Genomic DNA, 13,092 nt, shown 5'->3' with positions numbered 1-13,092 from the left:
CTCAGGCGTGGTAAATAAGATGTTATTGCGACTTTGTGATCGGATGTTCATTTACAAGTTTTTGCAACGTAGCTCAGGAAAAATGTGTTCACTTGGATGATTGTGGCGTGGGATACATTTCGTAAATTGCGCGGATATAAACAAGGGAAGGTTACACAAACGATTGGTTTATCTGATTTTGTTTTGAAATGTATACAAGGCGTTGAAAAAGTTAATCGTCGAATGTCGAGTACTGTCATAAATGTCTAAATAAATGTTGGAACGGTAATACAATTTATCATGACAAATACTAAACGTTTATGTAGTGCGAACGTTATTATGAGAACTCATTTCCAAAGATGGCTTGGATAGTATACATATACAGCAAAGTAAGTCTTGTGAGCCTTTGTAAGACTATGTGTGTTTAAGTTGTAGTTACAAAATTTCACGAAAATTAAGGAACATCGAGGCGCTTCGTGCGGGCTTGGCTTTTTCTCCACTTCCTCGAAGGGTCTCGAGAACAATTACCCCGCGAATGCGAATGCTACACCGGAATAATTATCGTTAAGCGATTCGACCTCGTGCTCCGCAACTTGGAGAGATTCCGTGACCTTCTCACAGACCGACTCGAGCAATCGTTGGCGAATTTTTGAAAAGCCTGCGAGGGAATTACAAGACTTAATCGTTTCGAGACTGGGGAATCTAATTTCGTCAAGCACGAAATGAAACTGAAATTTTCGGACACTACGTACCTCGACGTGAAAACCTGACACAACGAGAAATTTAATAATTACCGAACAGGGAATTCTACAACCAACTATATGTCTCTAATCAACTGCGTCTCAGTTGTTGCTAATAATTTTGTTGTAAAATAGCATTGAAATCCATGGGGTCCATCGTTAATCTAGCTAAAGAAACAAGTTAGAAACTCTCGATAATCGCAATCTCCAAGTAATAAATGTCGTGCTGTTTTCTCGCGTAACTGGAGATGTTCGAAGTGAGCCTAATCGTAGCTGCAAACCTCCGAATAGAGAGGGCTGCGCAATCTAAAAGGAAAAGCAACGGTATACAAACAGCCCTAATTATGTAAATTGGATTCTTAAGCTAGATTTACAAGGAGATACCGCTGCCCCGGGGGCAACTTGGCGTGGCTCGATCGTGGTGGGGCACGTTTTGAACGTGTACCTCGATAAAACACGACGCCGACGCCGACGCCGTACTTTATAGATGATGGTATAATAATTTTTATGTACTCGGCCCAATGACCTACTTTAAAAACTTATTATTACTCTATGCATTTGCAGATGGAATTTTTTAGTTAAGGATTAGGACTTGTTATTTATGTATTCATTTAGTTTTAACGTGTTTACTATAATATCCAATGGTGCTGTTGGTAGTAATAGTTACATGCCTGAAATCGCAAGTTAATTACCAGCATGTCAACTCACTTACATCAGAATCATATTCCTGGTCAGCGCAGCGATAAATAAAACAATTGTTTAAGAGTATCTAACAATGTTAACAACTATCTAATAGATGGTAGAAATTCCGCTCATCAATTTGAATTTTGATTGATCCAGTGGAATTGAATTACTAAACTGGATTACTGAAAATATGCATCGTAACAGCAACCTAATCCCCGTTATTTGAAAAGGTGTGGCGTGCAAACGTTAGCATCTCCTAAGCGATTCGTGACGTAAAAAGGGTTGGGAAGCACCGAATTAAGCACCGTACGATAGGAGGTATTACACGACAAGAAGCGTGTACCATCGTTCCGTAGCCATCTTTAGCGTAATTCATACCGTAATATTAAGCCGCAGCCACGAAATAAATCGAAGAGAATAGATCAAAGACAAGAGAAGCTTCGTGGTAGTTGGGTTTAATCGGTCCTCGGCATCGCGGAGAGTACAATATCCAGCGGCATCGATTCATCAGGGTTGTTCACGGAAATAACCGGCTTGTGGGTATCATTAAGCGATACGAATTACGACAAATTCGAATATCACGTTGATGCATGGCGACTATTTCGTCACTGCCCGCTGGTATGAAGTCGTCGTCTAGCCCGTCGTCATGCTCGTTTTCATCGCTGTCGTTGGCCTACGTGCTCGTCGACGTTCCTCTACCTCCTGTTATTCGTCGCCGCGTAGCCACGGAACAGCCGAACGAACCACTCGTATTACCTACCCGTCTCGCTAATCCCTCGTTACACATTTTCTGGCCACAGGAATCCCGATCGGAGACCTACAACAGAATTGCCACCAGATTCTGGTATCCCAGGTCAAGATAGAACCCGCCGAAACGTGAGGAGAATATCAGAACGCGAACAGACCAGCTCTGACGAAACGCGAGGGTAAAAGTGAAGGCTCAACGGATTGGGTGACCATTGAATTATTCAATCGAACACGAGAGAAAGGATCGGAATGCTCTAGGCGTGGAAGGACCATGAATTTCAACCGGAAGGGACGGAGAAGGAGGGAGAATTTGACGAAATGGTACCAAGGATGGCGTTATCGGGGAATATTCGTGGGTTAAAGATGGATTACCTTGAAGATGGTATCGTAGGTGGATTCATAGAATCTATGAACCGAGCGGTAAGATGGATCGAGGAAAAAATGTTGAAGGGGAGGAGAGTATGTAGAGTACTTGTGTTCACTTGGCACAGCTAAGGCGGATGCTGCAGGGACGTGAGATTCTTGGCAACGGAATGGCTGTCTCCTAACTCCGTACTACCATAAGGATCGCGGTCGTCGGATGTTTATATTCGTGATAGTGCCTCTCTCTGTCCCCAAATAACCGGCTCGATGCCGACCGATTCCTGTGCCGGTACGACATATTGCCCGCCTCCAAATAGCGACCGCCCTGCTCGTCGACGGAAAGAAATATCCTCGTCTACTAACCGCGATTCGCGCCTTTACGAACACGATCATGTGTATCGAGAAACCCAAAGAGTCCAATTGCACACAACTCTTTCGCGTAATTTTTTATCCGAAACAAATTAAGTTTGTGCGGTGGCGATGGAGTTAGTCGCAATCAAGTGACGGTGAAAATTTTATGGTCGCTTCTATTGCGACTGGAGCGAGAAACGCGAGTGGCAACGCGGCACGAGACAACCATAAAGGCGGACATGGGATACGTATTCGGCGTGACTTTAATTGGCGATTCGAAAGCATACGTGTTTCGATCGCTACTCGTCGCACACGATATCCCAGCATGTTGGACAACCATCGAACGGCAATTGTTGATGGTCACGCCAGCTAGACGTTGCTTTCTTGACGGAATTTTATTCGATTCTCCCATTCGATCAATTTAACCCGACAATCCACAAAAACATTACAAACATTTACCAGTTTCCTAACCTCCTACATATCCTCTTAATATCTAACTTGTCGACGACAAATCTGCTTCTTCCAATGATCCTCGTTAGTAACGATGTTCCAAAGGGGATGATCGCGCAAGTTGGTGGTCTTTCCGACCAGAGTGGCTGTAGCCAGCATAGCCTCTGCAGTCCGTCAACTTTGAACGTTATGTGCAAACTCGATGATCACACCAACGACGGGTGGCCCGTCCTCTTTCTCTACGTGTATCTATTTTCGTTGCAAAACTTTTGGAGAACAACGAGCCTGTTTATCTCGGGAAATGCTTCGCGTAGCTTTCGGCAACGCGATAAATCCTTCCACCGCGGTCAGATGCACGTCACCTGCTATAAATAGGCAAAGGTACGTTCGCGCGGGGACGATCGGTTAAAACGTTCAAGACATCTTTGTATGGACTCGCCACGCCGCGAAGTAATAATTTCATTACTCGCCAACTGGTTCGCCGAGGTGGTGAAGGTATTAACGGCGGGAAGGTGCATTCTCGACACTTTTGTGAAACCCCATTAAGTTAAACACGCGGCTAATTTGGTACGAGGAATTTACAGATAAAAATAACGTCCCCGAGAGAGATTAAGAGGGCAGCCTGGCAATTTCATATAAAAACATCGATTTTCTTCTTTTGTCTGTCTCTTGGAGATTCGAGTCTTGAGGTTTGCGTGCTCGTGATATCGTTTTCGATGCTAACCTGTTTCAGACGATTTGTGTTATTGGAATGATTCTTATTTAATTCTATGCGTAGAAATAATGCTTTCAAAATCGATACGATACTTGAATTTTTTTTTAGAAATATTTTATTCTTCCTCAAGTCGAAAGCACAAAGTCTCAAGACTTTCGTGCGTTAATTAAAAGATGGAGCAAAGAATATGCCCTTAAATTAACCATTTAACCGCGAGATGATTTTTTTTTTTTTTTTTTTGGAAATTCCAAGAGCCGTAGAGGGATGAATTAAAAAAGAAATATCACCTTACAGAGAATGACAAAACGAAACTTTGTTATATATACATTTTTTATTTTGGTAATGAAGGATGTAGATGATTGGTTCGATAGGGCAACATTTTCAGACCGATCATTCAACGAATGCGAATGTTTATCAAAAGAAGGAAGTACAATGGGAATATGCCCAACGTTTCTATACAACAATGTATTCGTCACGGATTAGCTTTTCCACAGTGATGTTTATTACCGGGATATTATTCTTGAAGGTAATTCGTATATGCTAGAAATGTCAGAGTAATTTCTCTTTTGGCACGGTGATACGTAATTAGGCTTGGCGCCATAATTGGCGTAAATAATATCCATCGGTGGGTTCGCCAACTGGGTACTCGCGTTGCAAGCCATAAACACATTGTTCCACGAAGACGACGCGTTTAGAACCGCACCGTGAAGCCGTAAACTTAACGATCGCCCACCAAACAGGATTGCCAGCATCCTTCCCTTATCTTCTATCTGTTTCTGTGCCCCCTTCCTATTTGTCGATGGATCACGCAATTAGAGTAACGATGAAATTCCACGGTGTTCCGAGCTACTTGCCAAGTAGTCTCTGAATTGAGTTTCTGACCAAACGGAACCAAAACTCCCATCGATAATGGGATCGGGATCTGCTCTTTTTTTCGACCACTGATCAAAATATATATCAAGATATTCATAGTATTCGAATGGCATCATGTGAATTATACATTTTTTACGGATGTAGACAAATTCTAGCGAAAAAATATCGACTTAACATTTGTTTGCATCTATTACTGCGAGAGGTAAGATTTGAATAATGACGTTTCAGGTGACCAGTCCTAATCGAGAAGCGTTCTAGTTTGCGAACTGGCGACAAAAGTGCATCTTGTTCGAAGAATTCAAGGAATTTCCGAGAACGATTCTTTTTGGTTACCCTACTACCGAACACGGACAACTCAAGCATTAAAAATAGCGCCGGAATCTTGGCGCCGTTGAAAGGACTTCTCGTTGCTCTGTTTTCTACTCTTAGGTAAATACCCGTTGCATCCTAAATATCTCATTCTGCCATGTAGGTACTATTTCCAAGTGGGATATTTGCACACCACAAACATTGCAAATGAAATGTGCTGCCGTGGTAAAAGAAAGGCTACGAAAGCAACTTACGAGGTATCAACAGTTGGTATTTCGATGCTTAAAACGAGTATCCGTAGTGCAAAATGGAAAATGAAATCTCGACGATTTTTAAATCTTTCTCTTCTAATATTAATCCATCAATTGTTAATATTCGATGTGATATAATAAATTAGAATTTTGAGCAATGATAGATCTAAGAAATAAATTGCCAAGTTACTCTTACTTTTCGACCTAGTGCCCTTATTATCTTTATTGAAATAAATTAAAGAATTTATCTACTATTTCAGATTCTGCTACAGTGCTATTTATTTATCCTCGATCACGTTTATTTCGATTCGAAATTGTAATTAAAGCTCAGCATTCCGGAGTTGACGTATATCGTAATTGTGATACCAACCACGGTCGAATACCTCTTTCGATAGAATGGGCCAATTTACATCGAGGACAAAATAGTTACACAAGAACCGAGTGTAGTTTCACAACAAATCACCAGTGTTCGAGACTAATAGAGCAGATTACGCGGATGACATTTGTTGTTGGAGATTCAACTTCCTGAAACAGCTCCGTCTCCCCTAAATACACCCTTATCTCTTAATGCCCCGTAATATTAATGAGCCTAACTGAGTTCACCAGATACAGCCGTGACAGAGTACGTTCTAGCATAGTGATACACGTGTTTACATCTCGACATTATACGCGGTTATCTGTTTCAGAGTAACACGCGTGCTTGCCCCTGGCGCGCCTATCTAATATCGTTCGTCATAGCGTCGACGATGCAATTATACTGCAATTGTGTGTATCGTGTATCCACACATTCGGATTCCGCTAATTCTATAATTAAGATACGGAGAAAATAGGGGAAATGTTATTCGAAAGCTTCGAAAATAGGTGTGCTCTAAATTCTTTGTAAACTTCTCGGTCCCAATTTTCTATTCTCGATCAAATTAATTTGGAAGCAGAGTGGCCTAATTTAACACTTCGTTCGAAATTAAAGTAAACTTATTATTACAAAATAAAAGTGTAACTTTCACTGTTATTGCAAAAAAAATATAAACTTTCTCCACGAATTTGTTGTGTCTACCCTTAGAAATAAGTTAGAGCATTTTTCAATGTCTCATATCACGCTGCCTAATAAGACCCCTAGACGGCTCGAACAATGAAAATAAGTCTGAATGTCAGTCGTAATAAGATCGTGACAAGTTCGTAAAGACGCAGAAGCACAAAGATGCATAAATTGATGTTTGATACGTTCACGCAATCAAGCCGTATTCAGTCCGTCGATCGATAGCATGTTTACAAGTTCAGAGGATGCAGAATTCGTAGTCTCGCGAGCCATCATAAACATAAATTACCGTAATATTCTTGAGAAGACATCGATCCTGTTGAGACCAGCCTCGTTGATCGACGTTTCCTCGATGAAAGACCATCTTTAATAGAAATCATTTAACCGACTCCTTTTCTAACGACTCGACTCCATCCGTCTCCATCCAGGTCTCCATAGCACGCGAAACGTCCACGTTGAAAAAGATTTAACGGACAAAAAGGTACGTTTACGTTCGCCGAAGGTGGACAATAATCTTTAATAGAGACCTCGTGCCAGCAATACGATCATTCTAACGGTTGTAATGCGTCACCGTTAAACGATGGTATTAAACTCAACTTTTTTTTTTTCATTTTCTCATATCGCACACGCGAACGCACATCTGTATCGCACAAATAACATTTCCTTTGGCATAGAGCAAACGATTAAAACAACTTTATTTAAACAATCTCTAACGTTTCGATAGTTGTATCAACCGAAATTAATGCAAATGAGTAGTCCATCTGAAGAAGAGTATCTTAATGACACTTATAATTGAACTGCGAATTATTGTGTATTTATGACAAGTAACATAGAAAAATATAGGAAAATGTATGAAGACGTGTATAATGCAAAAATGTATAAATGATCAAGAATAAAATGTATCTGTAAAAATTTGCATACAAAAGTCCATAGGTAAAATAAAATTTGATTCCAGACTAAATAATATCCAGTAACCTCACGCGAAAGTTTCACGGCAATTTTACATTAAAGAACCACTTACTAATATCAAAGAATTCGAAAAAGAGAAGTTTTTGCCAGTCTAATAGCATGGAAATTAGAATACGTGAACCTTTAAAATGAAATAATAAAAGTCTGAAATATAGTTTCCTCTATTAAACATTTAAATTCAGTTGCTTCGTCGTAGTGATAGTATCCAGCACAAATTCTTGTGCTTCATCCCCTACAATTAGTTTGCTAGTTTTGTCTCTGTCAACGCGAATTTTCGTATGACAAAGCTTGACACGAGTATAATGGTATTCCAAGAAGATTTAACATTCTAACTCCGAGTGACTATAGACTAATTGCTAACCCAGAATCTATTCGAGTGAAAACACTCAGTCTTCTGGGAATGCTTTGACATGGCGCGCATTTTTCTTGACCAAACAATAATTTTTTATGTCTATACCTAATATCTCTAATTAGAATAACATATTAATATTACCTTTGGGTGTTCACTTTTTCAAAAATAAATGCACAACGATCGAGTTTTCGAATGAACAAAGTCACTTGTAATTGGAGTGACTCGTTAATCTTTACTTCTTTAAAACCACATTCATAATCTCTGATCAACTAGAATAAAACCATTCTTAGAAAATTACTGACATTTTCTGTACAAAGAAATAAGACTATAAAGAGACGATGGCCCAAGATTGGCTATCGAAGAACCGAGAAATTGAACAATGAGACAAAGTTACCATTAATTATCAAATATCTCTGGCTACCATCATATTTCGTACTTATCCTAAATCTCTACCTCTACTTATTCAAAAACTGACCCATATAGAGATCTGTATAGTTAAAGAAAATTAACTGAAAAATTACCAAGAAATTGTCAATTCCTGTCGAGGACGAAAAGCGAGTATTGTCAGGCGATTTTACAGTAATGGATTCGTTTTGCTGTTTCCGGTGAAAATATTCGTAGAGACACAGGTCTGAGAAAACGTCAGTAGGTATAACCGGTAACATATGTCAAACGTCGGAAAGCGTTAGAAATGTTAGAATGTTTGGTGGTTGAGTTCGATGGTGCATATCGACGCGAGTCCGAGCCTCCCCGAACGGAGCCGAGCGTACGCGGATCCGTTTCAAAGTAAAGCTGGTTGGCGTTCATCACGTTTGAATTATTTGCCAAAGATTTTCGTCTCTCGCCTCGTCTCCTCGCTAAATTTATGTGCTGACGATCATTACGTGCACTCCTATCGCCTAATTCGCCCTCCTCCTTTTCTGCTCTCTATACTCGTATTCGCGCGGCCGTCATTACTCCGTGCCTAGCCGAATCGTGGTGTCTTGGTGGTGTTTGACCAGCTGTTCTACTCGCAATTATAGGAAATCGGCGTTAAAGCGTGCCAATCTTGCTGCCTCATTAAATAACACCACTGATTAGGCAGCGTTAACCGGCGATACGTTTCTGATTTCTATTATACTGTATCAACTGATACACGAACATTACCACGTTAATTTGTTCCATATGGATTTAAAGATGTTTAATTTTGTAAACAGAGCTATCACGCGAGGAGGATGGCGTTACAAAATGAACCGACAAGTTGCGTGCACCGTGGTATGGTGAATGGGTTAATAGCAGCGACGAAAACAGGTCTCGTAAAGATGGAAAAAACTCGAATTTCTAGTGAAAACTATATCCACGGAAAATAGGAAGAAACCGAGCAGATCTATGTATCTATAACGGTTGTCCCGTACCTTCGGACCGTTCTTCCGCATATGAAATGGATTCCGATCGATGAACAGCAGAAAATAGATCATCACGAACAATGTCGGGTGTGGTATGCGAGCAACCTTGGAGCAGGAAGCCAGAGGCTGCGGTGCTGCAAAACGTCTTCGGTTACAATCGACCGCAGATCTCTGTTTATTCGTCTGATATCTTGTATCTGATATTAGTTAACGCGTCAACCCAGCTAGATAAATAAATGTTAATGTCACGCAGACCCGGCACTCGGCAACACGATCGAGGAAGACACAGACGAGAAGCAAAACGAGAAGCAGGCGTCTTTCACGGAACCTAAGCGATACTTCTATTCGCATTGCGGACGTTCAAAACTCCTTACACTTTCTCCGCAATTTAGGACAGTAGTTGAAAGTGGTTAACAGCGCGCCATCATCGTTGGAGAGATAATTACCGTCATCGAGGCGTTAGTACCTCCGTGCCGTAAAAGATAAGGGTAACTTTGACTAGACTTAACTAGACTGCGGATGTTAACGCAAATTGATATTATCACAGATACAGAAAAGGAAATTTAAATATATAAACTATAGTTTATGTATTTTTTTATTTCTACACATTTACCCACATTTCTACTTGCAATAAGTGCACAAACATCTGCAGTCTACTTATAGTATAACAACGATCAAATTAACACTAGTGATTAAAAATAATTTTTGCAAATACATATATCTTCTACATGATTCGGTATCCTGGTTAGGACGTACATACACATAACTTTGAAACATAACACTTCCAAGATGGAGATCGAATACCTAATCCTCGACCTGGGCTGACCATTTCTCATCTGGTCACAGTTCAACAGGAGCAGTTTGAAGACCAATAATTTTGTCACCCTACTCCAGGAATCACGCAAACCATAACAGCCAATGGAATGGTTTCTGAGAACTACAGATGGTAAGAAATTTCTACTAGGTGTCCCTTCGAATACAAAAGTCCCTAATCCGGAAACGAAGCTCGTATTCTTGTCCCAACAGTAAACTACATACATTTGTATAAATATCGTCGAGGAGTTAGTCTTTATTTAAACGCAATATCCCGTTATTTTGCGAATTAAGAAAAAATTATTAATGACCGAAACATTACTGGAAATTTCTAATTCGTGATAAAAATCCTCCTCGACCTACTTCTTAGCAACGTTTATCACACTGAGTTACAACACGTAATGCCACAGTTGGTCAAATTGAAACGTCATAAACGACATATCATGCGTGAACGTGCAGAAATCTTTGAAAAAATGAAATGTCTAATCACATGCTCGTATATATGATGCGAAGACGGTCCCAATGACTTTGCGTAAAAGAAATTAAACGGCGTTATTCCGATTGTCATCGGATTTGTGAAAAGTAGGAAAGTTATGTCACGAAGATGCAGTTATTCTATGCTGCACTATTTATAAAAACCTCTGCGTTTAATTTCAAACAGAAGATTCCAAGAACTTTGTAAGATTTTCTAAAAGCATTCATAAAACCACCTTGTACATATGTATGTAGATGAAACACCGAGCACTGAGATTCAGTTCTTTTGGAAACAAAATGTTTCGTAGTGAAACAAAAAATGGTAAGTTTATAGTTACCGATTCAGTTTTTAGAAGTTTGTTGAATGACAAGGAGCATTTCGATATTTTCCATGAAGAAATTTGACGTGAGAAAATGGCTGTACGATTGGCGTCCGATACAATACGTCAGTAACGCATAAATATTCTTCTCTCATATATTGTAGAAAGCTATTAATATTTGTTTATTATTCTAGGTACATTGTATGCCATTCAGTGTATCACAAAGGACATAAGGCATCGGTCACAGAGTCCAGTGTACAAAAACAGGACTCAAGAGCTGTGTAAAGTAGGAAATGCTGGCCAAGTGTCGGCGAGATCATCTACAGATTCGATAAGCCACGATACGTTGCCTTCAAAATCGCTGAGTCGAAATCAAAAACAGGTAATTCATACATACATATATATAAATTTTTAATTTTTAATTTTATGTGCGTTAAATATATTATGTAATAAAAGCGAGGACCTTATTAAGACAAGCCATTTCTATTATATTTAAAAGATACTAATTGCTAGTTCATTTCTTTTTTAAGTTTTACTATCTTTAAAAGAAAACAAATGTATTATTTCAGTTTATTGAATGTAAGAGTTAGCATATTATAATTATACCTGACACTTTTGTGATTATTTCCAGCGAGGTAATCTATCAAAAGACACAGCACTGGTTCACAAGGTTCACCCGAACGATAGACCTTTACGCAATAATGTTCCCGAACGAGCGAAATCCAGAGAACTGGATGATATATTGGCGAAATGGAACATCCACAAGCCAAACAAATAGTTTCAAGATATTTTAATCTTGACGGTAGTTGCAAGTAAAATTTAAAGTCGTTATATCGATGTACGTTACGTGAATTTCTAATCCGAAATTTCCATAAGTAATATGTGTATTATGTGAAATATGTATTGTAATAATTGATTATCATAATCGTCGTGAATCTTGTAAACATAAAAGTTAAAAAAATTGCCAGCAAGTATGTCAAGGTAGGGGATTGAACATTCCACATTTAACAATATAAAAATAAAAATAAAAATAAATTGGTGTTATTTTATGATATACTGTTTACGCTACAAGTCAAACCTTGTCGAGCAGTTTGTTGGCAATGGTTGTTGCATGGTAAATGAAGATATATCGTCAAAACATGATTTTGATGATCCTGAAACCGTCCTCGTCATGGTATACTGCAAAACTGGCAAACAGTACAGAAGCAGCGTCCTCGAACGTTCTCTAAGCAAATAAGATTCTCTTTGTACACCTGACAATTTTAATAGCAAGTCTTCCCTTCATTTCTCAAACAGACTGCAGAGCTTATTTGAATGTTACTTGATACCTCGACATACACATTTAGATTCATAAGAATAATTCGTTTATTTTTAGAGTAAATTACGTGAAAGAAGAATTCGTGTCATATCTTTGTGGGTATATCAAAAAGCACAACAACTTTCAATTTAATATGTCTTATACTTCTCTATAAAAAAAAGAGTCTCGAAAATCTCTGTACAAAGGGAATCATTAGAAAGTACATACGTTACTTGACAGAACTACTTCCATTTTTTTTTCTCTAGAATAATTCAAATTGTGTTAGAAGACTTTAAGGTGGTATTTTAGTGTAGAACTTTCATATCATTTATTTTTCTAAGCAGGGCATTTTTTCAAAAGGTAGATCGTCAAAACTATACATATGTATATGCCAAAGGCATATTAATATTAATCATGAAATTTGTAACGAGAGATCCGTCGAAAGCTGAATGTTGTAATCGATACTCCATCGAATTACAAAGTTCTTTATGCTTTATTCGGGATTTATGATGTACAACATGCACAGAAGAACGAGCACGTGCAAATTCGATACTTATGCTTAACGGTAACGACACGCCACGCACCGATCCGGTCCTTTGGAGTCATGAAAGCTCGTGTTTGTGCTGATTTGACAAGCGGTCAAGCCACTTTGTCACGTATACGACGTGCTCACGTTAAATAATGCTGACCCGGGGTTACGCGCCCGATCTCATTGATATTCCATTTATAAGGAGCTCGAGTAAATACTATCGATATTCGCCAGCAGCCGCCAAACAGACAGTGGTCAATGTATGCTTTCTATTCCTTCGTAAATTCGATCCATAACTCTGTTGCAGTCTATTTTTGCCTCCACCATCGTTACAACGCCGACGTGCAGCCAATATTCTACAACATCGACGCGCGTCGAGCTCGAATATAGCCACGAAATTGCAAAGTCGGAATTGCAGAGAAAAACACTCTTAATATTATACAACATCGAGAGAA

The 13,092-nt window shown here is 39.2% G+C and overlaps 1 protein-coding gene across 3 annotated transcripts; it reads left to right on the top strand.

The window, feature by feature from the left end:
* Positions 1-9,356: 9,356 nt before the first annotated feature.
* Positions 9,357-11,846, top strand: LOC128890793 (uncharacterized). Of its 3 annotated transcripts, none has more exons than XM_054149649.1 (4): positions 9,357-10,150; positions 10,838-10,936; positions 11,006-11,193; positions 11,443-11,846. In XM_054149649.1, exons 2-4 carry the CDS (start codon positions 10,906-10,908, stop codon positions 11,587-11,589), a joined length of 366 nt encoding a protein of 121 aa, XP_054005624.1. In that variant the 5' UTR covers positions 9,357-10,150; positions 10,838-10,905; the 3' UTR covers positions 11,590-11,846. The 3 variants fall into 3 exon arrangements, with proteins under 3 accessions (XP_054005624.1, XP_054005623.1, XP_054005625.1); XM_054149648.1 differs by having other exon boundaries at positions 9,358-10,150; positions 10,231-10,936; XM_054149650.1 differs by lacking the exon at positions 10,838-10,936 and having other exon boundaries at positions 9,366-10,150.
* Positions 11,847-13,092: the final 1,246 nt, after the last annotated feature.

The sequence above is a fragment of the Hylaeus anthracinus genome, unplaced genomic scaffold (assembly GCF_026225885.1).
Source record: "Hylaeus anthracinus isolate JK02 unplaced genomic scaffold, UHH_iyHylAnth1.0_haploid 12001, whole genome shotgun sequence".
Lineage (NCBI taxonomy): Eukaryota > Metazoa > Arthropoda > Insecta > Hymenoptera > Colletidae > Hylaeus > Hylaeus anthracinus.
This window is presented reverse-complemented; position numbering and strand designations above follow the sequence as displayed.

Bases quoted from the DNA above. Each gene is read 5' to 3' on its own strand.
- LOC128890793 (XM_054149649.1), top strand. From the start codon at position 10,906: ATGGCTGTACGATTGGCGTCCGATACAATAC. The intron at 10,937-11,005 runs GTCAGTAACGCA...TTATTATTCTAG, and splicing joins ATTGGCGTCCGATACAATAC to GTACATTGTATGCCATTCAG. The intron at 11,194-11,442 runs GTAATTCATACA...GATTATTTCCAG, and splicing joins TGAGTCGAAATCAAAAACAG to CGAGGTAATCTATCAAAAGA.